At 41.1% G+C, this 25,605-nt stretch overlaps 1 protein-coding gene across 11 annotated transcripts in view; it reads right to left on the bottom strand.

Moving 5' to 3' along the window:
• SVIL (supervillin) overlaps nt 1-25,605 on the bottom strand; it is a 348,412-nt gene that overhangs the window by 298,480 nt on the left and 24,327 nt on the right. For 7 of the 11 annotated variants that reach the window (XM_029588608.1, XM_029588611.1, XM_029588609.1 and 4 more), the window contains exon 1: nt 4,727-4,787. The exons of 3 other annotated variants lie outside the window; for them this stretch is intronic. In XM_029588608.1, coding sequence (XP_029444468.1) covers nt 4,727-4,772 — 46 coding nt within the window. In that variant the 5' untranslated portion in view covers nt 4,773-4,787. Of the gene's footprint in view, nt 1-4,726; nt 4,788-23,630; nt 23,779-25,605 lie in introns of those variants that run through there. One more of the 11 variants, XM_029588604.1, reaches the window with a different exon arrangement.

Here is a 25,605-nt window from a genome sequence, read left to right on the forward strand (position 1 = left end):
AGGTCATTTATGAATGTGTTAAAAAGCAGCGGTCCTACTACAGATCCCTGGGTTACGCCACTATTTAGCGTTCTCCATTGAGAAAACTGCCATTTAGCCTTACCCTCTGTCATCTATCTTTTAACCAGTTCTCAGTCCACAACAGAACATTGCTTTCTATCCCATGACTCTAATTTCCTCAAGAGTCTCTCATGAGGTACTTTGTCAATGCTTTCTCAAAATCCAGATACACTACATCAGTTGGCTCACCTTTATCCACATGTTTATTCATGCCTTCAAAAAAAGTAGCAAATTGAGGAAAGACTTCCCTCAGCTAAATCCATGTTGACTTTGCCCCATTAAACTATGTCTGTCTATATGTTCAGTAATTATTTTCTTTAGAATACATTCAATCATTTTCCTGGCAATGACATTAGGTTCACCGGTCTGCAGTTTCCCAGATTACCCTGGAACCCTTTTCAAAAACTAGCATTACATTTCCAACCTCCAATCATCATGTTATGAATCTGAACGTGGACCCCTGCTCTGAGGTAGAGTCAGTGCTACCAAAAAGGAAGTCAACCCTCTTCGGTCTCTACCGTCGGATGGCAAGGCCTGTTGAAGATGTACCGATGAAGGCTTCACCCTGGAAGCGCGTGATCCTCCCAGGAGGAGTCCGTAGGGACACGGCCGCTGGGACTTAGGAGACTCCTTGAAGAGTGACAATGGTCTGGATGCAGGTGCCTCCTGCACGTTGTGGATTCCAGACAGCTGGCTCCTCCAGCAGGTCGAGTTAGTCCAGGAGTCTACGTTGAAGGATAGTCCCAATCCAGCAAGGGTTGAAGTCCAGTGAGAGGTCGAGAGCCGGTCCAGGAGCAGATGGGAGAATGGTCCGAAGCCAATCCGGGAGCAAAGAAGGAGAAGGGTCCAGAGCCAGTCCAAGTCAACAACCAGAAGAACACCACCACTGGTCCGAGGGTCAGGAGCCAAAGAGTTTCACTCTACGCTGCTTTTATTTAAATGATACATAAATAAGATAGGCTAGGGATAGAGTAATGAGAGATGTAAAGCAGATGAGATGCAGAAGGATGAGTGATGATGGATGGAAGAAGCAGAAAAAAAGATGGAAATGGTCAGATGCCATTAATGGAGTACCACAAAGGTCAGTACCGGGACCTATGCAGTTTAACATACTCAAATGATCTGGAAAAGAGAACGACAAGTGAGGTGATCAAATCTGTAGATGATACAAAATTAGTAAAAGTTGTTAAAACAGCGCTGGAGTGTGAGATGCTGTGCATATGAATCGCAAATGAAATTTAATGTGATGCACATAGAGAAAAATAATTCCAACTACAGGTACATACTGCTGGGGTCTGTACTGGGAGTCAAGGCCTAGGAAAAGCAACCTTGGAGTCCTTGTGGATAATGCACCCTCAGCTCAATGTAGGGCAGTGGTCAAAAAAAGCAAACAGAATGTTAGGAAGGATCCCAAAAAGAAAGGAAAATGTATGTATTTTATAGCAATTTATTACCCACCCATTACCAGATACCTGTTCTGATCGGTTTACAAAATTACATACATAGAATGAAAACAGACCATATACAAGTATATAAAACAAAACAAAAAAAAAACCAATTAAAAAAAAAAAAAAAAAGAAGAACCACAATACAGGTAAGCTTTAACCTGTTTAAACTGAAAATATATTGCCTCTGTATCAAGCTATGGTGTGACCACAACTTGAGTATTGTGTGCAGTTCTGGTTGCCCTTGTAACCCAAATCAGCATTCCTTTCCAACTTTGATTATTGTAATTCTTTGTTTTTGGGTCTTTCAGAATAGACACTTCAGTCACTACAACTGCTCCAAAATTCAGCTGCCTGGTTATTAACAGGTAGAAGGAAATTCGATCATATTACCTGGCTTCCTAATCATATCACAGATAGAATATAAAACTCTTATTCGGATATAAAAAACCCCAGGCTGGGTGCCACGTTGAGCGTCTTTACCCCATTTTGCTCTCTGCAATCCCAAAATAAAAGGATTACTTGACATTCCTTCCTTGTGACAAGCACATTTAGGAGAAATCATGGACCAAGCTTTCTTGATTGCTGGTCCAATTTGTTTGGAACAAAATGCCAGAGTACTTGACAGTCCAGACCGACACCATTGCTTTTAAAAAAGGCCTTGAAGACGTGGCTATTCCAGCACGAATTTTGAAAGTGAACTGGTTTGAACACTGACAGATGAGTTTGTGAGCGCACTCAGAAATAATGTCCAAGGTTGTTTTCCTCTCCGATTGACTCGCTGTGCATGAAGTACCTGCTCAACAGACTTGAAATAAGGAAATGAAGTTTGCTTGTATCATTTATTGTATAACTGTGTTGTGATTTTACGTTTGTAAATGGCTGCAAACGTTTTGTGAGTGTGAGGTATAAAACTAAATGTAAACAAAAAAATAATCAATCCTCCAGGGGGTGCAAAGATAATTGTCCCAAGTCAGCTGGGGGTTCCAAGGGGTGGCTGAGTCCCCTCCCCACATTATCAGAGGGCCACGAGTACTCCCAATCGCCTATCTGGCAGTGTCCTGCATCCCCAGAGTGGAAACTCCGTTGAAGTCTCCAGATGTTCTTCACTCGTCTTCAAACAGATGTCTGTAGATCTTCCTGGAGGAAAGGCCCCTGCTGGAAACAGTTCTTACAGCTTTCCAGCTCTGGGATAAGGAAGGGTGGCAGAAAACGTCCTTCCTTCTCAGATGATGAAGAAAATAGGTTTTTCCTGTTTTCTCCTTGTTAGTTACCGCAACCTTTTCTTGGATAGGGTGAAGAAGTTTACAGCTCCCCTCATGACCTCCTGGGCAGGGAATACAACCTCCCAGAAAGGCACAGAAAAATAAATCAGAACTTGGAAAAAAGGGACAAAAATCCTTCGCTCCCTCTCAAATCCCTTCAGTCCAGACAAGGGAACTGGCAGAGCAGTGCCTTTCCCTTCCTTAGCAAGGCAGGGACCTAAACTTGGACAGCACACAGACGCACCTTACTCCAAAAAAAAAAAAAAAAAAAATCAATCTCTGCACTGCTACACACTACTCTGTCCTAGCCCCCCTCTTGCTAACTGGAAGCCAACCATTGCAGCAAGCCACTGGGGAGGTGCTGTTGAGAATGGTATGTCCCTCTATGCTAGCTAACCCAAAGGTTGGGATCTACGGCCATCTGGTAGAGACTCGAGGGGTATCTACATCCCCATTTAAAAACAAAAGACATCGGGGAACTAGAAAAGGTGCAGAGGAGGGTGATAAAAACAATAAAGTGGATGGAAACAGTTCTCTTATGATGAGAAGATATGCAGAAAAGATCTCTTCAGCTTGGAAAAGAAATGAGAGGAGACATGACGGAAGTTTACAAAATCATGAATGGGATAGAACAAGTAAATAAGGCATGGTTATTTACACTTTCAAATAATACTATGACAAGGGGACACTCTGAAACTAACCACCAGCAGATTGACATAGCAACATGACTGCATAAAAAGATTTCAGCCCATCTTGCTCTTTCCTCGCTTCATTGTATCCCCTCCTTCATTTCCCTGTTTTTTGTAATTTTCCATTCTATAGTTCGCTGTAAACAGATATGATGTCTCTACTAATATCGGTATAGAAGACTCTTTAAATGAATAAATAAATAAAGCTAGTCTGCCCATCCACACCAATTCAGCTTTACAATCCCTACCGCTCCCTCAAAGATCCTCTGTGTTTATCCCAAGCTGTCTTGAATTCTGATACCATCCTTGTCTCCACCACCTCCAGGGGGAGGCTGATTCATGCATCCACTACCCTTTCTTAAAAAAAAAAAAAAATGTTCCCTTAGATTACTCCTTAGTCTATCCTTCCACCCTCATCCCATAACCCTTCATTCTAAAGCCTCTTTTCCTTTGAAAGAAGCCTGCCTCCTGTACATGGAAACCTTGGAGGTATTTAAATGTCTCTATAATCATGTCTCCCCTATCCCACCTTTCCTCTAGTCTAAGGTATATATGTTTAGGTCTTTAAGTCTGTCCCCATATGCTTTAGAACAAAGACCAGTGATCATCTTGGTAGCCCACCCGCTGGACAGAATCCATCCTGTTTATAGGGACGATCTCCAGAACTGTACAGAATTCCAAATGCAGTCTCACTAGGGACATATACAGGGGCATTATCACCTCCTCTTTTCTACTGACCCTCCCTCCCTCTCCTTATGTACCCAATCATCTTGCTGGCTTTTTCCATTGCCTTATCCATCTATTTTGCCACCTTAAGTTCAACAGATATGATCACCCCCACAGCCCGCTCTTCTTTCATACTTAGAATTTCACCCCCATACTGTACTTCTCCCACTTAGAGCTCCTGCTGGCAGGAGGGGAGCACTGCTCACAGATCCTCACACCCATGAGTTTTAATAACTGAATACACGTCGGCTGAACTTACACTATACTGTGCAGTTTGTGCAGACAGAGGATTAGTTCATACCACAGGGGTGGCCCAACACGGATTCTCAAGTTCCACAAACAGGCCACAAATCAATCTCATACATAATCATTGTGCATATCCTAAAAACCAGACCTGTTTGGAGCACGAGGACTGAGTTGGCCACCCTGACATGCTGCGTGTGGCAAAAATATCACAGCTTAATATATAGGACCTCTTAGATGTAGTTGCAAAATGCCAAAAGAACCAAATACAAATCCCAAGGAATAAAACAAGACCTACCTTTCTGAAATTCCATTTTGTAGTCCGCTGTATGTGGCCCAGACATATTATCACAGAAACTCGTGATATGGGGATGTTATTTAAACTTATACTGCAGCAACTATCTCCTTACTTTGCATGCTTTGAAAAAGCATTTCTATGCTCGGATTCATGGATAGAAATTAGTCACTAAGCAAGCAATTCACGGTTCTGTCCATGGCTAGGCCAAGCGAGGCCTGTGTTTTCTGTCATCTAGGCAAGATTTTCTTTTGCCCAGAACAAACAGTACTTATAACATACACAAAACAATGTAGAAATTTCAAACCTAAACAAGTTTCTAGCAAGGTTTCCGGCAAAAGATAAAATAAAACATCATGTGGCACAGAGTATAGGCCCTTTCGCTGAAAATCTCTGTTGCAGGCTCAAGAGTTCAGTCCCTCTGTCTTCCCAGACGTGCCTTTATTTGGAGACAAAGAGCAAGCAGTGCTGCAGGAGCACAGCTGCTTTCATAAATGGTATTCGGAGGAGAGGCCAGCTAAACTAGCTACCGGTTGGTCAAATGATTGGCACCTTGGCACAATTAACATAGCTCTGAATTACACCCATGGCTAATCATTCTGCAAACCAAGCTAGCGGGATCTCCCAGCACTACCTCCCTTCAAGAAAAAAAACAAAAAACTCTAGGCAACAGGAGTGCATGCTTTACAGAAGAGAAAGGGCTGCTGCACAGATGTAATCAAGCTAAAGCAGCAGGGCCAGCTACATTCTTCAAACTGCCAGCTTCACTTTCTTGCCTCCTTATCTTATTCTTTGCCCTCTTCTAGGTTTATTTCCACACTTTTGGATGAATAGAAGCACACACAAGTGTACATCTCAGTGGCTTAAATATGGTGCTAGCAACCAACTATTAGGAATGAAATAAGAATCAAAATGAAAAACAAAGGAGATCAATGATTTTGTTTTATCTGCCAGCTCAACATTCTTCCTGCTTTAACATAGACAGGAAAAAAAAAATCTGCTGTGATAACCCTGCCTGCAGTGGGTAACACTACTCACCCCTTCAGGAGAGAACTCAGCTAAATTTAAAATACTAAAAATAATCTGGTAAGTGGTTTCTATGCTGTGCCCCTGAGCTCCTGCAGCATTCCTGGCAATGAGTTCATGCTCTCTGCTTAGACAGAGCTGGTATTAGCAAACAAGGATAGGAACCATACAGGTGAAAACAGTTTCTCATTTTATAAATACGCATTACAAATTATTGAGGTATTCATCTTACGCAGGAAGATAAAAGCATCCCCAGACAAGTTACGTTCAGTGAGGCCTAAAAGCAGCTCAAGGCAGCTAACGCCGCTGGAAAACTGTACGCGGACCCATACAGGCATCACGGGTAATTCCATGCAGGAAGGTGGAACAGACTCGGACCGCAGGAGGACTACGTGCTTTAAAGTTCTAGAACCAAAGGGTGCCACTGACTCGGATCTCAGATACAGGGCGATCCTTGGGGAGGCGGGGAAATCTGGACAACTCTCCCAGGGCTGCACAAACCCATAGAAGCCACCTGAATACAAAGCTCAGTCATGGTGCAATGGTGTAATCCTTCCCCCCATCCTCCCTGTCTTCCCTCCTGCTGGTAGGAAGCATGAAAATTCTGGTGCCTCCAGGGCTGCCATCATGGCATGGGGAAAAAAAAAATGGGGAACGGAGGGGAGAGTGGGTGAAAGCACAAGTGGGAGGAAAACTGTGGATGGGATGGGGTTTTGAGAAAGACAGAGAGCGAAAGATTACTGGTGCTTTTCTCTCTCTCTCTCTCTCCTCTTTCCATTTATCCCCTTTCATACCTCACATCACTCAAGCATACACTCCCTTCTCACCTCCCCCTCTCTGCTGGCAGTTGAGTCCCAAGTCCCAAGAGCACAGAGCGCCAAGTACCTGCTGCTGTGTCTGCTCTCTCTCCTCCCCTCCTGTCCCAAGGCAAAAGGCAAAATGTGCACTGTGAGGGGGGGGGAGGGAGGATTAGGGAAGAAAAGGATGACCTCTGTTGAATGAGATTGCACTGGCCAATAGATTTGGGACAAGCCCTCTGTTCCCTTGCCATTTTCCCATGCTCTTTTAGCCACTGCCCTCAGCTTCCTGCTCCAAGTCTTCCACTCCTAGACAGTGTGATTAGATGAAGAGTGGAAGTAATGAGGTTGGAGGGGACAGAGCAGAGCAGAGAAGAGCTACTCTGCTTCCTAATCCAGTCCTTCCCCCTTCGCCTATAGGGTACAGAATGTGAGGGGTTTGAGGGTGGAGCAGAGCAGAACTACTCTGCTCTCTAATCCAGCCTCTTTCCTCCTGTCATTTCTCAGGGACCCATACAGGAAAATAAAGTTGCCAATGGTAGGTACCTAGCAAGGGCAGGAAACGCACCTTGAAAACTCAAAAAGGAACATGCAGTCAGCACGGTTCAAAAGGGTATCACAAAGAAATTAAACCCAAATGATATTAAAAGCCAACAAACATGAAGCTCATTAGCAGTGGCGACTATAAATTACCCTGTACACGCCATAGAGACTGGCTGGTGGAGCATCAGAAGACAACTTTCAGGGTATATTTCTGCATTTTTCTTGTGACCCCCCCTTTTTGTTTAAGAAGCCACACAGAAAAGGTCTCAGAAATGAAAAAGCATAAATTTCAAATTAAGCACCTTTTTTTTTTTTTTTTTTTAAAGAGTTTGTATTTTGATATAATTTTAATTTTAAATATCTCATATGTCAAAAATGTATGTATAAAAAAGCAATTAAAAGCAATAAAACAGAAGTAGGAAGGTAGCTAGTCCAGTTTCCAGGAAGCTGAAGTTCCCAGGATGCTTAACGGTTACTGTTGTCGCTCTACAGTTAAAGGAGGCAGGGGTATAAAAATATTTAGGAAACTTGTGACCCAGACAAAATCCCTTAAGATCTAGGGGAAGAGGTGTTTGTTTCAAAAAATCCCAAACCCCAAATTAAAACTAAGCAGATTTTTGTTGCTGCATTCCTTTATTTTTGGCTCAATTTTGTGTTTCTTTTAGCTGCCTGTCTTTAGGAGGGCGTTTGCTAACCTTCACAGATGCATCAGGGGCACTCTTGGGCCTCAGCGGCTTTAAGCCTTCTAATGGTTTGTATAGACCAGTAAAAGAGCAGATGCCAGCAATTACATTTTGGGCAGCCAAGTGCTCAGAATTTTGCCACTTCAAGGCAGATAAAAATGTCCAACCTGGGAAAAGAAAAATATTAAAGACATAGGGGGACCTCATTCCTAAAGTTTTCAACATAGGTACAAAATGTGAAAAAAAAACCCTGCCAAGCGTTTTGAAGCCGTGACCAATACAGTAGTTTAGGAACCTGGTGAATGTGGCTGGCTGCTGAGCAAAGAAAAACTGCAAAATCAAAAAGTTGCATATGATTAAACGATTCCCCTACACTGCTGCTGGCAACAGGAATGACAGTCGCTGCCTGCTTTGAAATCAAATGAAAATTTTTATTTATTTTTCTTATTCGTTAGGCATGACTGTCCCTGGGAAAACAGGGTGGAAATGCAAAATAGAGCCCGACATAACGGAAGCCATGCAGCACAAGGAAAGGTCCGGTTAAGCACATGAAGACTAATCCATTTTAAAGGTACCCCAAGAATACAAAACAGGAACAATATGCTGGGACCTCTTTAAAAGGGAGGGTTTTCAGGTAAAAGCCAAAAAAGTGACTTCTTTTTTGTACTGGGGGATCGATAAGATAGAAATGCTTCCCAGCTATATATGGTATACCATTTTCAGAGCAGATCTTTCATTTTGACAGGATTTTTCCTTCATAAAAAAAAAAAGGCTAATCCTGCTAGCCAAAGAGCAACAGAGTCAGTCAATCACACATCAGAACCTCAAACACAACTGGATTTAGTAAATCAGCGTCTCCCTCTTATTTCTGCTGATGCTGACCGTTCAAGGGAGGAAGGAATAGATTTGCAACACAGGACAGGTGGCTTAGCTGTTACGATAGACATTAGCCTAAGCCCGATATTGATCAATTTTTAAAATTAAAAAAAAAAAAATTAAAGTTGTTTGGTTTTCAAAAAAAAAAGAGAAAACGCAATATTACAAGACATGCTTCTTTGTGTGACTGGCACCAATTTACCATCTCTTTCAGCTTTCAACCTTGATATTAAATAAAATGTGGGTATCCAGTCTTACTCTCTATAAAACCTTGGGCGAACCAGTTCCTTCTGCTACACCTAACTTTCATTTCATTTATGAACCACTTTTATAAATGATGAAATCCAAACAAAATGGTGTACACAAACTAAGAGAAAACATAACCATAAATACACAAATGAGACCACACAACATTCAGAGTCAAAAGGTAGATATCTAACACTGAAGTTCCCACACATCAAGGCTGAGGTCCCCCTCCGATCTGCAAAGCTTTGAGACCCCCCCCCCCCACTTGATCTCTTAAAGACCAATTATTATTAAGGGAAATAAAACTTGTTTTCTTCTTTTAAATCCTTGGTGTTGTGAAAATCTGCTTAAAACATAAGAATTCTTTAAATTTCGAGGAAGGAGAAAAATTGCCAAAAAGAGGGTTTAATAAACTTTTTTCCCTTGTTTATGTAAAACAGACCTATACGCCATCTACTTTATTTAGTAAATATTACAAAGCTGATTTAAAGAAAGTGAACAAAGAAAAAGTGTATCTGAGAAAGTTACTAGAAATTAAGTAGAAATAATAAAATAGAAAAAAAAGGGATGCTCTTGAGTTGTAAAAAAAAGGAGATGAAATTTAATTTCTAAGGTGTTGAATCAGATTTTAACACTTTGGTCCACATATACTAAGTGTTCTTCCCCTAACCATTTTGTGTCTATATGAGAAAAAATGTCACTACATCTGACCCTCGCTTGGAATAAATATTATCAAAGACAACTTATTGGACTTGGGACTTAGAAAAGCTACCAGCTCCACTTAAAGCCAGATACTGCAGAAGAGTTAGTACTGTACATTATACAACTAGTATCCAGTATGACAGCGCCATGTAACACATTCCAGTAGAAAGTCTGGATATTCAAGGACTACTCCCATTCCAGATGCTGCGCAAGGAAAGATTTCATTTGATTAGAAGGGTTCACACTTTCCTACATTTCATGATCGTAAAACCAACATTATTCAAATGACAGGGCTTTGATTGTTAGAATTACTATCAATATAGGGTTTAGTTGAGACACAAAGCCTCTCAGGAAGTATAATAAAACTAGCAAACACAAAATTCACAGCACTCACCGGTATACGCCTTACTTTCTTTTCATGGTCCTCCCTTCTCCAGCTAAGGCAAAGCAACTTTCCAAACATACAGTAGTACAAAAAAGGGCCCTGTGTGAAGCAGCAGCTACTCCAACCCATACCAGGGAAAGCTAGTCCACAGTGCTGTAGGAGTCAATAGAAAGGAAACTGATCATTAGAAGACTTCTGTTCTAGTACACTCCACAGACAGGACCAATGTGTTGTAATATTAGCAACAAAAATGGAGGACAAAGACTTCAATTTTCTCAGTCTTCATGCCAATTGAACTACAACTACGAAATACGATCTTGAAGGTAAAAAAAAAAAAAAAAATAAGCTTGGCAGATTCCAAGGGTTCATACAATGACTCCATAAGAGGCTCCAAGGCCTTTGTAACTTTCCTACATTTCACCACATCTGGATGAAGACAAAAGCAGAACATCAAGCATCTCTCCAACATTAAAAATAGCAGCTATATGAAACGAAAGAGGTCAATATTCAGATCCCCTTAGCCAGATACATGGGGACTTATCCAGCTAAGTGGCTCCATCTGAAAATGTGGCTGTGTTCAGTGAGCCACCACTTAGCCGCAATTCTATTTATCCAGCTAAATATTTTATCCAGCTAAGAGATGGGTGGGATAGGGACACTCTGGGGCATGGCTACTTATCCAGCTAAGACCTGTTTCCAACAGAGGCCAAACCAGGTACAAGAACCCTGCAAGTACCCAAATACCAAGAAGATCCCATGCTACTGATGCAATTAATGGCAGTGGCTATTCCCTAAGTAAACTTGATTAATAGCAGTTAATGGACCTCTCCTCCAAGAACTTATCCAAACCTTTTTTGAACCCAGCTACACTAACTGCACTAACCACATCCTCTGGTAACAAATTCCAGGGCTTAATTGAGCATTGAATGAAAAAGAATTTTCTCCGATTAGTCTTAAATGTGCTACTTGCTAACTTCATGGAATGCCCCCTAGTTCTTCTATTATCCGAAAGTGTAAATAACCGATTCACATCTACTTGTTCAAGACCTCTCATGATCTTAAAGACCTCTATCATATCCCCCCTCAGCCGTCTCTTCTCCAAGCTGAACAGCTTGGAGAAGAGACTCTCTTGCATACACACCTACACAGGCTCCTTTTCTCTCTCATTTATATAACATAAACACACCCCTTCACACAGGCTCTCTCTCACACATACACAATCCCTTAAACAAGTTTGCTCTCTCACAAACAAGCACCCTCAAATACACACAATCCCTTTCTCATACACACCAGCTCCCAATCTCTCTCACACATACACACTCCTCCATAATTTCCTCATACAGACTCCCTCTCTCTTTGGCACCCAAACTCAAGCACCCCCCGTGCTCTCTCACACACACATTCTGCTCTCTCTCACACACAGTCACCTCTCTACACACTCTCACTCGGGCCTTCATCTTCGTCATGAGCAGGACGCACTCCACTCGCAGCATGCCAGGGTCTCCGCTTTCCCATTTTCTGCACAGAATTTGGCAATTCTGTAAGGGCGGGGGGGGGGGAGAATTCTGCACTCCGCAGTAGCACAGGACTACAAAATAGTGGTTTAGTCATTCTGCAGTTAGTGTGAAACACACTTGTCACCTTTGTTTCTTCCTGGGGAATTCTGTATATAATGAAAAAGCCACTTGGGTGGAGTTTGAAACGTTCACAGCAGCCATCTCAAACAATGTCTAGGATCTACAATTCCTAAACAGATTATACCCAGCTTGAAAAGAAGTTTTGAAGCTTTCACCCTATGCCTTCGGCAAATAGGATTTAAACATCAAAACCTGCCCTTTTGCCTTGATATCCATACCTTCCTCATAAGCTACCAATTGAGAAAAGCTTGGGACAACTGGTCTGTGCGTTCTTACAGAAATTAAAAAAAAAAAAAAAGAAGTTACCTTCTTCCTGAACTTTCTCCCAGGAGGAAGGATTATCTGGGTTTAGGGGCCACCTTGTTATTCACTGCTTTCTTGAAAATTTTCTGAAGATGAGAGGGAAATAAGCTGATCTCTTAAAAGGGAATCACAAGCAAGTGGCTCTTTGAAGACTGATCTTGAGACATAACCCCCTGTTACCACAGGACAGTCTTGGAAGACAGGAAAATGGAGCCTTTGTTGCCAGGTACATGGAACATAAACAGGTGACCGGAATGACCAAGCTCATCTCTGTAGCATTCTAGACATTTGGGAAGCAATATTCAACTGCTGGCCAGCTTGCAAAGGTAGATACAACTTATCCGGCTAACTTTTCTGGCATATTCAGCAGTACCACTAAATACACCCAGCTACCATGATAACTCTGGTTGTGCCAAAGAGTACGCCTAACTTTAGCCAGATAATTTGTCCAGCTAACTGACCTTCACACCAGCAAGCATCTATGTTATCTGGCCAGATAACGAATTACCTGGCAAAAGTTTAGTTGGATCAATGCGTGTCCCTACGATGACTTATGCTGCTGGGCGTGCAAAAGCTTAAAATTAAGTGCACACATATGCATGCCTAGGCTATGTTATAATATTAGCGCATATAGGAGTATATGTTATAAAATGGTCATGTCTCAGCACATGCAGACACACGTGTATATGCACGCCCACACACCTATTTGAAAAAGTTACTGTCCAAGTATGTGTATCTTTAAAACACAAACTAGCATTGCACAGATCAGTTACTAGTATTACTATGTATGAGTTATGTTCAGTGAATCTAAATTCAGTAGTATTCTGTTGCCTTCATCTATTTATCTCATGCATTTTCAGCAAGAGTGTACAAAGCATAATACAGCAGAGTTTTAGTTTATAATATAATAGGTATAGAATACATCATTCGTAATATTACAGAAAATCTGGGTGCAATAGGGGTAGCAGATAGGATAAAGTATGGAGTACAGTAAAGTGTATCAAGGTACTGGGTGCTAGTGTGGGGTTCTTAGGAATGGGGTAATCCATTCAAATTTTATGTTTAGGACCATTTGTGCTGCTGCGTTCTTTATGAGCCGCAGGCAATGGTTTAACTTTTTTGGCAGCCCAGTGTAGAGGGAGCTATAGTAGTCTGGATGGAAGATAATACAGATCTGGACGACTGTTGTGAATGTGGGACCATCAAGGAAGGGGTGGAGGTGGCGCAGTTAGAAGAAGGCTGGTTTTGTTATCGCTTGCATTTGGGTTTCTGTAATGAGCTGAGAGTTCAATAAGAAGCCCAGACTAGGGACTTGATGGCAAAAGGGTAGAGCTGTTCCTTCCAAAGTCAGTCACTCTCGAATGGATGTGGCTGTAGTCATTTTTTACAATTCAAAGAACCTCCATTTTTGAGGGCCTCAGATTTCATTTGTTACAGTGTAACCTGATCTTTCTGAGGCAATTATTAGGTTGGTGATGGCAAAAAGGTTTTAAAAATGGCAAATTCTGCTAATATTCATTTATTCTTGGTTTGGTAAATATAGATATATCGAATCACTAACACGCCTATTGTTATTATTACACATCATTTGCAATTCACTGACAATTCCAAAACATTTCCTCATTTTAATTTATTCCTTGGTCTCTCTATCCAGATTAATCAAGTTTATTAATCAATGGTAGAAACACAGACTGGACCCTTGGGGATAAGACCTAAAAAGGCACATGTAGTGCATTACCCTCAACAATCAATCTATTCACAGGGATACCTAGCTTTGCATACACACATTATAATTTTTCTATCAGAACGCAGCAGAAAGCATTCCAAGCTAGGGAACATAATTATTATTATTTTTATTACAGAGTTCACATATGCAATGCACTAACAGAGAAGTAAAGTCAGACTGCGAAAAGAATTTAAAATAATTTGCATAAACTCATTCTCCTGGTATGAACCGGCGCGATGTGCCCGCACGAACACCGGTATATTAAAAAGCTGTTAAAATAAATAAATAAATAATAAATGAATGATCTTCAGGCATTCTATTGACCTAGACATGCAATTCAGGTATCATTTGAAAGAATAAGTGCCATTGATTAGCAGAAAATTGTAGATTTCAGTTTAACTATGGCATTTTGTCAAAAAAATAAAAAAATTAAAAGGTGTTTGCAGCAGCCTTTAAAGCAACTGCTGTAAACATACCTACTTTGCACTCAGCAGCCAAGTAATGGTCAGACAACACCTCCATGTGTTTAGAGAAGAAAGGCGAGCAGAGTCACAGCTGACCAGAATGATTCTCACCTCTCTCCTACCTGGAAGAAAGGATCTCTGGCCACTGCAGAAATTACTTGCAGTATATGTACGGAAGAAGGGGGGGAAGGGAAGGGGAGAGCAGGGAGCTGTACATTTGACCACTCTGGCCTTCAAGGAAGAGATTTCCAACCTAGTAGATGCTGGTGTAGGGGGCCTGTATACTCCAACAGGAAGGCAATTTGGAGGGGAAACTAATAGCCACAAAATGTATCCACCTTTAATAATGAGGAGGATCCACCTCTGAGGTACAAGGGGTCAACAGTTTCAAAAAAAAGCCTCAGCCTTCCCCTTACAGAGAATGTCTGTTTTCCAGTGAAGAGGGAAATGAATCCACCCCTGACACTCTGTAACCTTGGGCAAGTCACTCTCTTCCATAGCTTCATGTAGCCACTCAAACTGTGTATGCTATTTATGGCAAGGACTTCTGGTCTCTGAATGCAATTTGTTGTAAAGTGCCCTAATATGAAGCACTATATAAATTCCAGGCCAAAAAAAAAACTGCAAAATATTTACTAATGGGTTGAGTTCAATCGATTGTGATCACAGACAGTGATAAGAACCCAGGGAATGAAGGAATAAATGATTTCTTTAGTTATGCTTGACATCTGCAACTGCAGCGAAATAAACTCTGCCTGTAACAAATACCTGAATTATAGGCTGATACTCAGCTAGATTTTTCAGCCTATTGCACTTTTTATTGAATATATGAACTCTTAAATAAATATGTAGTAACAAACATATGGATTTTCTTCTTAAATTTTACATCTAAGTTAAGAAATAAATTCAAACTTAAGTGGCACCCAGTACAATTTATAATTAAAATAACCAGCATGCAAAGTAATGCACCGACTGTTGTGTTGAACCGACTGAGTGTTGAACAAGGTCTTAGCAAACAAGTACAATGACAAAAATATTTCTACAGCAGGTTTTGAGCAAGTTATATGCAAAGCAAAAGGTTGACACAACTACCCACAGATAGGGTTTTTTTTCCCAATGAAGTCTCTTCCATCCTGTGTCCAAAAGCATTCCATGATTTTGCATCATCCATCCTGCTATGACCTGGAATCTATTTCATAAAATAAATGCACCCAGTAGGACAATCAAGCAGCATATGAATGTGGCCAACATTTATTGGCTTTTTGCAGTAAATTTCCTGGAAATGTCTTTATGAAAGAAAAAAAAAAAGAAGCTATTTGCTGTTTTTAGTACCATAAAAGTAAAAATGTTTAAGTGAGTACAGCAGAAGAAAGGACCAAATTAAACAAACAGATTGATAAAGCAGACAAGAGTTTGTAAGACACATGGAATGTTACACATGAGAGTGAATGGAGAGGAAGGTATTGCCAATAGCACGATTAATCCAACTTTCAGTTTAACGAGCAGCCCTATGCGAGTCTGGAGATTTATTTCAAGATTTATTAGAAGAGAAAAAAAAAGCAGTATAAACTGATTTTATCAGGGCTTCTTGCACCAGCTTAAAAAAAAAAAAAAGGCACCCTGAAATGATCTGTCAGCTGTTTGTAATCGTGACATACCTGCCTCTCTTAATGCCAAAACCTGACCTCTTTCTGATCTTTCAAAACACCCAGAGGATGACACTTACTGATAGTGGCACTAACTGTAGCCACTTTTCAAAAACGTCATTGTTTTACTACTACTTTCATTTTAGCTGCAACATATCTAGATATATGAAGTTAAGAGGTTATATTTTTCTTTTTAAAACATGTAACATCTGTACAGAACCAACTGAGTTCCATTTAAAGTCACTTTACTGGGCTTGTTTAAACCATAATTCCCATGGCAGTCAAAACTAAATTAAGATCTGTTTTTTGCAGGGTCTGAAAAGTTTGGACTAAGAGATTATTATATTACAGTCCAAAACCATAGGACTAATGCAACTAATTGACAAACGAACCCATGCAGCGGGCTATACCCTGGACCTACTACTTGCACCACAGCAACTAATATTCTAGCAACAAATTAGATCATGACCTAGTGCATTTTGTACTACAAACATCAACACCCTTGAAAATCGCAACTACTGAACTGGTCTGCTCAACTGCACAACTTAACATGGACTCCTTCCTCCATACCCTCCAGAGCACTGTCAAACCCCTTCCCCCTCTGCCCTCTCCCTCCCGGCTTCAACCGTGGTTGGTCACTGGAACACAGACATTAAAAAAGCCTTAGGTACGATCACCCTGCTAAAAAGAAACCTCCGTGTCAAACTATAGACTGACTCCCTAGTTCATATCAGACCTCAAAGAACAAATGGGTAGAAGACTGGAAAGGAAACAGGGGAAATTGAAATCGCAGACAAAGGACAAATGCAAGCAACACCAGAATGGCTACCGCAAAGTCACTGTGGAAGTAAAGAGGGCTTATTACGCCTTCAAAGAGAAAACTCAACCTAGGAGTTTCACCCTACCCCCATTCTAAACTCCAAAAGACACTGCAACAAGCAGCTAGCAGCATTGTTTAAACATAAGGTTGCATTCATCCAATTAGAACTAGACACAGCCCCAAAAAGACATACTCAATTACACAACATACCATTCCTTCTTACTCTCTAGCTACCTTCCAACTGCTTCAAGAAGATGACAGACTCTTCACTATCCCTCAAAGCGGCTACTTGCCAGGAAGACCTTTGCCCAGTTGGATAATCAAGCAAGTAAAATCTGAGCTACTAAGTCATTCCAGGCCATTGTTAACTCTTCACTTACAGAAGCCCACCTAACAGCCTGCCTAAAAAAAAGTAATTGGTAAAACAGGCACTAAAGAAACCCAACCTAGACCCCAATGATCTGAACTACCATCCAGTTTCCAACCTGACTTTCCTCAGCATCATTTAAAAGGCACTTGCTCACCGCTAACAGCCTGAACCCTTTCCAGTCCCAATTCCGACTCCACCATAGTACTCAAGTCACATTAATCAGCCTGGTTGACGAACTGAGACTCTACTTGGACTGTAGGCAAAAACAGTCCTTATACGCCTAAATCTATAGGGACCTTTGTTTCAGTTTTTATTTTGTTTTCCTCAGGATCTGATCACAGTGTTTATTATAACAAACAAAAATGGAAGAAAAGCAGTGACAAAATTTATTCTGCCCTTCATATAAACCCCTAGTCCCAAGTAAACTACAATCCTTCAATTTCCCTACTCATAGCCCCTATTCACTTCCTCCAATTCTCCAGCCCATCTACCTAAAAGATTTTATCATACAGCAACCACAGCTATTATAACCTACTTATATTCCATGCCTGACTTGCTAAATCTCATTCATTAGATCTTTTTGATCTTTAGTTCTACTTGGCTTGCGATGCTTTATTAGATTTCTATGTATCTGTAGGGACCTATATTTTCAGTTTTTATTTTATTTTTCCTGGGAATTTCAATGTTAAAAAAAAAAATCTCACTGGAAAAATGAATGACTTTTCTCCTGTGTGTTATAAGTCATTTTTTCACTGAGAGCTGTTTGGTATAAACACTGAAATTCCCAGGAAAAATGGAATAAAAACTGAAAACAAAAGTCCTATGTATCTGTTATGATTTATTACTTATTTATTAGACCTTTTTATATTAAATGTATTTTACCATTCTGTTAGGTGCTTCTTTTATCCTGTTATCCCAACTGGCTGTAAACCACTTTGTACTCTCCTGTTGGAAGAGCATGATATAAATGAGGAGGATGATGATAATCAAAGAAGACAGCCCAGGGTAGGCATTTTCCCTAGACACTCTTTTTTTAGACTGTAATCGGACGGTTGTAGTTTTCAAGTTTCTTCAGGTAAGGTATGTGCTAATTTAAGGGACTGGCAGAAGTGACACAGTGCACAGATGAGCAAGGAATAAGAGCTGCCCTGCGTATTGAGCTACAGAGAAAGCAGGGCCAGGACTGCCCTCTGTAATCCATTCCAGGATTAATCAAAGTTTCATTAACTGAATGCATTTCCTTAATCCAAACATTAGCTCAGTATTTTCCAACCCAGTCCTGTAACCTCAATTAATAGGTCCGTTATTATTATTATTATATGTGGCAAAGCAGGGTTTTGTTTTGTTTTTTTTTTGGGGGGGGGGGGGTTATGTGCACTGTGATTCCTTGCCGTACTGTGGGGCTTGTGTTTTCCCCAGAGAGTTCGTTTCCCTTAAACTAGTTTGCAGATGGTGTTCTGGCCTTTACAATACTGCACTTCAAATGGAGGCTTGGAATGTCTGCTCGACCGCAGAGTGAGGCGTAGACAATATATTTCCCAGCATCCTCCAGGAGCTGTATATTGTAACATTCTGCAGAATCCATTGGTCAGAAAGTTACTACTTTGTGCACGGACTGAGCTTTCAGACTCAGCACACAAAGAATTAGCCCTGAGGTTGCTACAACTCTCCAGTCTTGGCTTGGAAAAGTGCAGATCTGTGGCAAGGCTTTGTCCCAGCTCTGCACATCCTTATGAGGATAATCTGACCTGAATCTCCCCAGGGATTAAATAATTACAGTGAAAGTTTGCTAGTTAAAGTCTGTGTTATTTTACCTGTTGGCTATTCACAAATTATGAGGCTGATGTTAAAGGCTGAGCATTAGAACTGTGCGCTGAACGTCAGCGAATAATTTTAATGTGCATGCTAATTTTTTTTTTTTAAACTCCTGATGCAGTGAGCTAATCATATGCTAATGCATCAGGAATTTTAAAATGCACACAAACCAGAAAATGTGTGCAAAGAACAGGCTTAGTTCACAGCAAAACATGATTTATGCACATACATCACATTTTATGCACAGAAAATGGTTTATGTTTTCTGTGCATAAAATATTTTTGCACATAAAAATACTTTCTGCCTACAAGGTGGGGGAGGGGACATATGCCATTTGCCCTCCCCCATCTTCCCCCTACCCCCCATGGATATAATGATTGGTTTTATAACTATTTCTATGATTTTTTTTTTAATACTCTTGTAATTTGTATACCCTGCCACCCCATCTTGAACATTTTTCTGTTAGCACCCCTGTTTCTCTCTAACAGCCTTGCAGTCTTGGCTTTGTTTTGTGTTTAGTTGTCATGGCACTCCCATACAGACAATTCAGTTCTGCAGTGCTTACTAGTTTATATCTGTTTTTGTACACTGCCCTGAGGGTTCAAATAAAGTTGATGCAGAATTTCAGGTTACAGCAATAATCATTACTCAATGAGATGAAAACGTGATCTTCACGGAACAATACTGCCCTTAGTCTCTAGCTCGGAGCCTTATATATTAGCCAAACTTTCACCTTTGAAATAATCGATCCATTGTAACCTACCAGTACAGGCCAGGTTTGTATACCATTGATTAGCATGAAAAGAGAAATGTAGTGCAGTTAGTTAGAAACCGCATTTTCTGTAGAAATGTGTACATAGGTCTATTACAAACAGGGATAGAAGTTCATTTCGTTTTTTCTTTTAAATTATTGTGGATACATTTTACTCAGGTATGAGCAGGAACGAGTTAACAGTTTTTTTCCAAAAGATAAAAGTGTTTTTCCCTCAGTTCAATGTGAATCAAGTAGTCCACTTGAATCCTTGGAGTAAAGGCCAATAATCCAACAAATTAAGGAACATCTTTTTTTTGGACCAGCTTACAATGTGTCTTGACTAGCTTTCTGGCGCCAGACTCCCTGCATATCAGGTGACGACAAGAGCAGCGGGTAGATGCTTGTCATCCTGCAGTAGGCGATGGCTGGTACATAGCTGGCAATCTTAGCGTGACGGACAGTGCACTCCCATTTACTCTGGCAAACCCTCTTGTAGGGGTGAGGGGACACAGCGGATGTGCACGTTTCAACCCTTGCAGCCATGACCGGGTGTCTGAAGAACAAAAATAATCAAAGCAGCACACTCCCTTTACCTCCCATCCTATGGCTTCAGCACCTGGCAAACAGGATGAGGAGGAAACAGTCATGTGAAGAAGCAGCCCTGCGTTAACGGTGCGAGAGGGTCCATTACGAGCAAGCCATGGTACACATCAGCGGAAAATGCCCCATCCTTCAGGTGAAGTGTTTATGAGACATTCAGAAACGGCAGGAAGTGATCCAAAAATCTTCAGCCCTCCAACATCCATACTGTTAGTGCGTTTCTATTCCAAGCGTAACATCAAAGATGATTTTAGGTAACCAGAGAGCAATATCAAATCTAATAAGCTTACCCGGTTAAAGTTTGTTTCCTGTTTATACTCCAGTTTTTGTTTTTATTTACCTACTTTATCAACTATATTTGCAAATTATTTATGTAAATAATTTTCAGTGTCAACTTCTGCTGCTAGACTTAAGAATTAAATGTAATTAAAATCTTAAAAAAAAAAAAAAGGTCTAGCAGTAGAAATCCAAAAAATTCTAAATTGGCTCCTGACATTCTACAGGGCTAAATTTAAACTCTTAGCCATAGCTTATAAAGCTCTCAAAGGCCTGCCCCAACCTATTTCAGAAGACCTCTCATCCCCTATATACCTGCTCTCCCTCTATGACCACAAAAGCAGGCACATCTGGAGGTGCCATCCTGAAACATGGAACTCCCTACCACCACCAGACTCAACCCAGATCTCTTATCCTTCAGGAAACTGGTGAAAACCTGGCTCTTTGGCTGGCGCAAAATGCTGCTTCAATGACACAATGTCAGTGGCCGGATAGCAAAGGTAGCCGAATAAACTTATCCAAATAACTTTGGAGGGATATTCAGTGGTGCAGCTGCATTACCGAATATAGCCAGCTATCTTAAAGATAGCCGGATAACTTTATCCAGCCAACTTTAGGAATATTCTTTGGCATAACCAGAGTTTTCCAAATAAGTTATCTGGCTAACTCTGAATATCAGAATTAGCCACATAAGTTAGCCAAATAAGTTAAGTCCACTCTGAAATGCCCTCGGAATGCTTCTATGTTAGCTGGGTAAATTGTTGACAGATAATGATTTATCCATCTATAGTTTAGCAAGACAGTTGCCCAAAATATTCAAACGTCAGCACTTAGCCTCTGAATACCGATCTCTCTGTATATAGCCCGTTAACTGTATTGCACTGTTTATAGAATGTATCTTACTTGGGTAATGTTACATAACCGTGTTATTTAACTGCTATAATCTAATGCACAAATTTATCTATATTAATGTGGATCTCACACTATAATCACTATATTGTACTATCTGTATAATACCTTGAACTCCATGTAAAGTTGCAACATAAACAAACGATGATGATGATAATCAGCTTGGAGTTTCTCATAGGAGCTTAGTACTTCTGAAATTAAATTGCAATTGACACACATCCCAAAAGAATAATAATTGGCTAAATCTGAATTACAGAGTCCCTGTAAATTACTTCTGATGGAAACAGATTTACAGGGTTGGCATCCGGTCCTCCTAGAATAACTGGCATAGCAAAACTGGAGTGGTTTGGTTTGATAACCCCCCCCCCCCCCCCCCAAAGCAAACTTTTCAAGGACCGGGGCCAGTGCAAGAGTATTAGATGCCCTAGATGGAGCCTTTGGTATTCTACTCCATTTCCACCCCGACTTAGCTGCCTGGTAGCAGCTCCAGAACAGCTCCCTCCTACCGGAGGCAGCAACTCCAGCAAAGCAATAATTTGTTTGGCAGCACTGGCTCTGGCACAGCGCCACCCTCAATCTCTTTCCTCGCCCTTTGCCCAGCATCCCTCTCTCTCTTTGCCCAGATTCATAGTGCCCGGCATCTCTTCTCTATCTCCCCCCCCCCCAACCCCTACAGCATTCTCCTCTCTCCCCTCCTTGCCTACTATAACATCACATCAGTATCTCTGTCCTCTTTCCGCAGTGCCAGTATCTTCTCTCTCGTATCCACCCAGCAGCACCTTCTCTTATTCTCATCCCTGCCAACTGATCAGCATCTTCTCTCGCTCCACCTCCTACCCGCTCAGAACCTTCGCCCTTTCTCTCCCCAGCCAATTGCTCAACACACACTCTCTTTCTCTCTCTCTCTCCACTCCCTCTCCCGACTCAGCACTCACTCTCACCCAGTGGTATAGCCAGAACTGCATGTTTGGGGGGGCCCCCAGGATTTTAACATGGGTGGGCAGTAGACATATAGACCTAGGCCCTACTAGCTGTACTCTTATCGAGCATGCACCCTACAACGGATTTCTGAATAGTTTAAAACCACCATCACATGCATGAGTGACATTTTAAAATATTTTAATTCTATTACTTCAAGCACTTACCAACATTAAAAATGCCTTATTAATCTATATTAATGTCATATTTATTGTAGTTTATAAATAAACAAGATCGTGTAAAAAGTAAATACTTCAGAAACATCAAATCCAAACATGTAATAAAACATATCAATATTCTTTTATGAATCCTCTTTCCAAAAATGTAGAAAACTACAATAAAACAGCAATATTCATAATAATCATCATAAAAAGATTTGCAACAGGTACAGAACAGAACTAGGTCATGCAAAAAAAAAAAAAAAAAAAGATTCAAATTCTGGTGTCACCTCACTGACAGCAAAACAAATTCTCTTCATTGCCAAATACTTTGTGAAGTAACAAAAACCCTGCAAAAAAAAAACAAAACAAAAAAACCCTAGAACCTTACAAACCATAACAGCCATAACTCTCTGGACTCAAAACAGCTGCAACCTTATATATGAAAAGGCAGCAAGCAAACATTAAACCAGGCCCTAGAACACTAATGCACTACCTAATGGACAAACAGAACAAACCAGACTGCTACAAATCCCTACACTACAGAGAAATTAGATGCCAGCCAAACACTGCATCTCTGTCACATGTGCAAGACAGCCAGACCCTTACCTAAGACAGAATCTGAGCTGCCAGTGGCGATGGCGTGCACTCCAACCTCTGCCAACGCAGGTTAGATCAAGCTCCTTCAGCTCTTACAACCCTGTCCCAGAGGGTAAAAAGAATCAAAATGATGTACCTGGACTCTGTTCACCTCTCTGACGGCAGTTAGGAAAAGAGCTGGCTGCTTGGACAGCTTGGACATGATTAGGGAAAGTAAATAAAGGCATGCTGCCTCTGACTTAGGGGCAGCATCTTGTTTAGAAAATAGTGTTTTCAAAGCTGTCACATCCTGATGACAGAGTAGCACTCGGCCTCTGGATTGGGAGACATCACAGACCCAATTCAAATGTACAAAATGTCATACCTGTGTGGCAGCAAATTAAAGTCCAGTTTTGTCGCTGAGTTACATATAACCAGAATGAGGCTCCGAGTTCTTCTAAGGTTATAAAGTTGGGGGCGTGGAAATCTGTAACAGGCTCTATGTAAAATAATGATGGTGCCCAGTGGTACTATGAATGAATATTGCCCAAAGGGTGGGCCCACACTGCATGCATTAAAGGTAAACTAGTATAAAATAAATATAAAGAAAATACCAGCTTTAGTGTCCATAAAGCAGCTGCTGTCCTGGAAAGATTGGTAATACCAACTGTCTAAAGTCTGGATGGTGAACACACTATTCCCAAAGAACCAGACGTTGCATCACATCGGCGGGTTTTATTGTTCTCCAACAGTATAAAGCCTTCAGCTTCTGATTTTAGAATCCCACCTACAATCAAGGTCACAAGACAATTGCAAAGCTGTCAAAACTATAACAGATTCCATCAAAGTGTCTGCTATATAGAGGCTTCTCGTTTTCAGTTAAAATACAACATCTCAGTAGGGAAATTGGGGTTTTCAGTTCAAACAGACATCCCACAAATGTAGGCCTAACTAGCAGCGTTCCAGTGATGTCATTTGGCCACTGTGAGTCAAGAAAAGGCTCCAGATTAGTGGCCAGACGACATCCGAGCAGGACCAATGGGGAGCCCAAACCCCACTGGCTCAAAGAGGCACTGCGACAGGAGCGAAAACCCCAAGCCCAAGGCCTTCCTGAAAACTGGGCTTACCAAATCAACTGCTTACGGATGGTTCCAGTATTTGAGACTGCACCAGAAACATATTCCAGTCACTGCACTCCTATTTCACTAAGTGTTCATTTGGAAGGAATCCCTCCTAAGCAAACCCCTTAAACTGAAATATGAAGTCTTATTGAATAAATAATACGGAACAAAAATAATCCTTCTCACGAAAAAACATTTCTGGTAAACTAAGATGCATATGGATTTAATGTCTAGTGACTGTAGAAATTTTAAAGAATCAATGTTCCAAAAACTGCGACTGGGTAATTTAAGTGGCTTCTCTCACCAGTGGCCGACAATACTTAAAAACTGTTAACAATCTGAGGAAAAGAAAAATCGGTGGACTTAGTGTTACAGTTACCACATTATAATCTGCTTTAAGAAATAAGTTTTAGCCAGCGGCTCTCAAGTCCGGGGCTCATGGCCCAAAAATCGTTCTACATCATACTTGCACCCTGACTAACCACTGTGTTTTTGCTTAGCCTTCATTCATTTGCCATGTACCACAAATTTTGTATTAGATCCACTGGATTCAGGGTCTATCCAAGCCATCCACAATGACGGTGACAGTTTCCTGCTTTAGGAACCTACATGCCAACATGTGCTGATGATTAAAATAAAAGGAATAAAACAAAGCCAAACTATTTTGATGCAGCACATTCTCCAAATTAAGACAAATGCATAATGTTGATAGGCCAGGCCATTAAATTCAGAGAGCGACCAACGAGGGCCCTGACTTTTACAGTCTGGGAAACTGCTAAGCATAGGGGTAATCTGCACGGCGCAGCAGATACCACCACAAGCTTGCTGGGCACACTGGATGGACCATTTGGTCCTTTTCTGCGGGTTATGTTTCTATGATAGCTCAAACTTTATTATCCAACATTTTAAAAAGTAGAATCGGTTGCTTTGAAAAACATTGCAGAGCAACCATTTAAAAAAATAAAAAAATAAATAAAAATTTCTAGAGCCAATCCATGCAAGGTACCATTTATTAGGGATGTGCATTCGTTTAGCAACGAAATAGGAAATATCGTCTCTATTTCCTATTTCGTCGCATTTGGGGGGGGGGGGGGGGGCAACGAAACAATAAGAAAACCCACACAAGTTCGTGTGGTTTTCTTATCGTTTTTGGGAGGGGAGAAAGGGAACATTAAAACAAACCAAAAAAACCCAAGACTTACCAAAAAGTCCCTGGTGGTCCGGCGGGGTCCCGGGATTGGTCTCCCTCTCTCGGGCCGTTGGCTGCCACTAATCAAAATGGCACCGATGGCCTTTTGCCCTTGCCATGTGACAGGGGCTATCGGTGCCATTGGTCAGCCCATTGCTCCTACCATGTGACAGCCAATGGCACCGATAGCCCATGTCACATGGCAAAGGGCCATCGGCGCCATTTTGATTAGAGGCAGCAGATGGCCCGAGAGGGGGTGATAGATCCCAGGACCCGCTG

The sequence above is a fragment of the Rhinatrema bivittatum genome, chromosome 2, assembly GCF_901001135.1.
Source record: "Rhinatrema bivittatum chromosome 2, aRhiBiv1.1, whole genome shotgun sequence".
In the NCBI taxonomy this organism is placed as follows: domain Eukaryota; kingdom Metazoa; phylum Chordata; class Amphibia; order Gymnophiona; family Rhinatrematidae; genus Rhinatrema; species Rhinatrema bivittatum.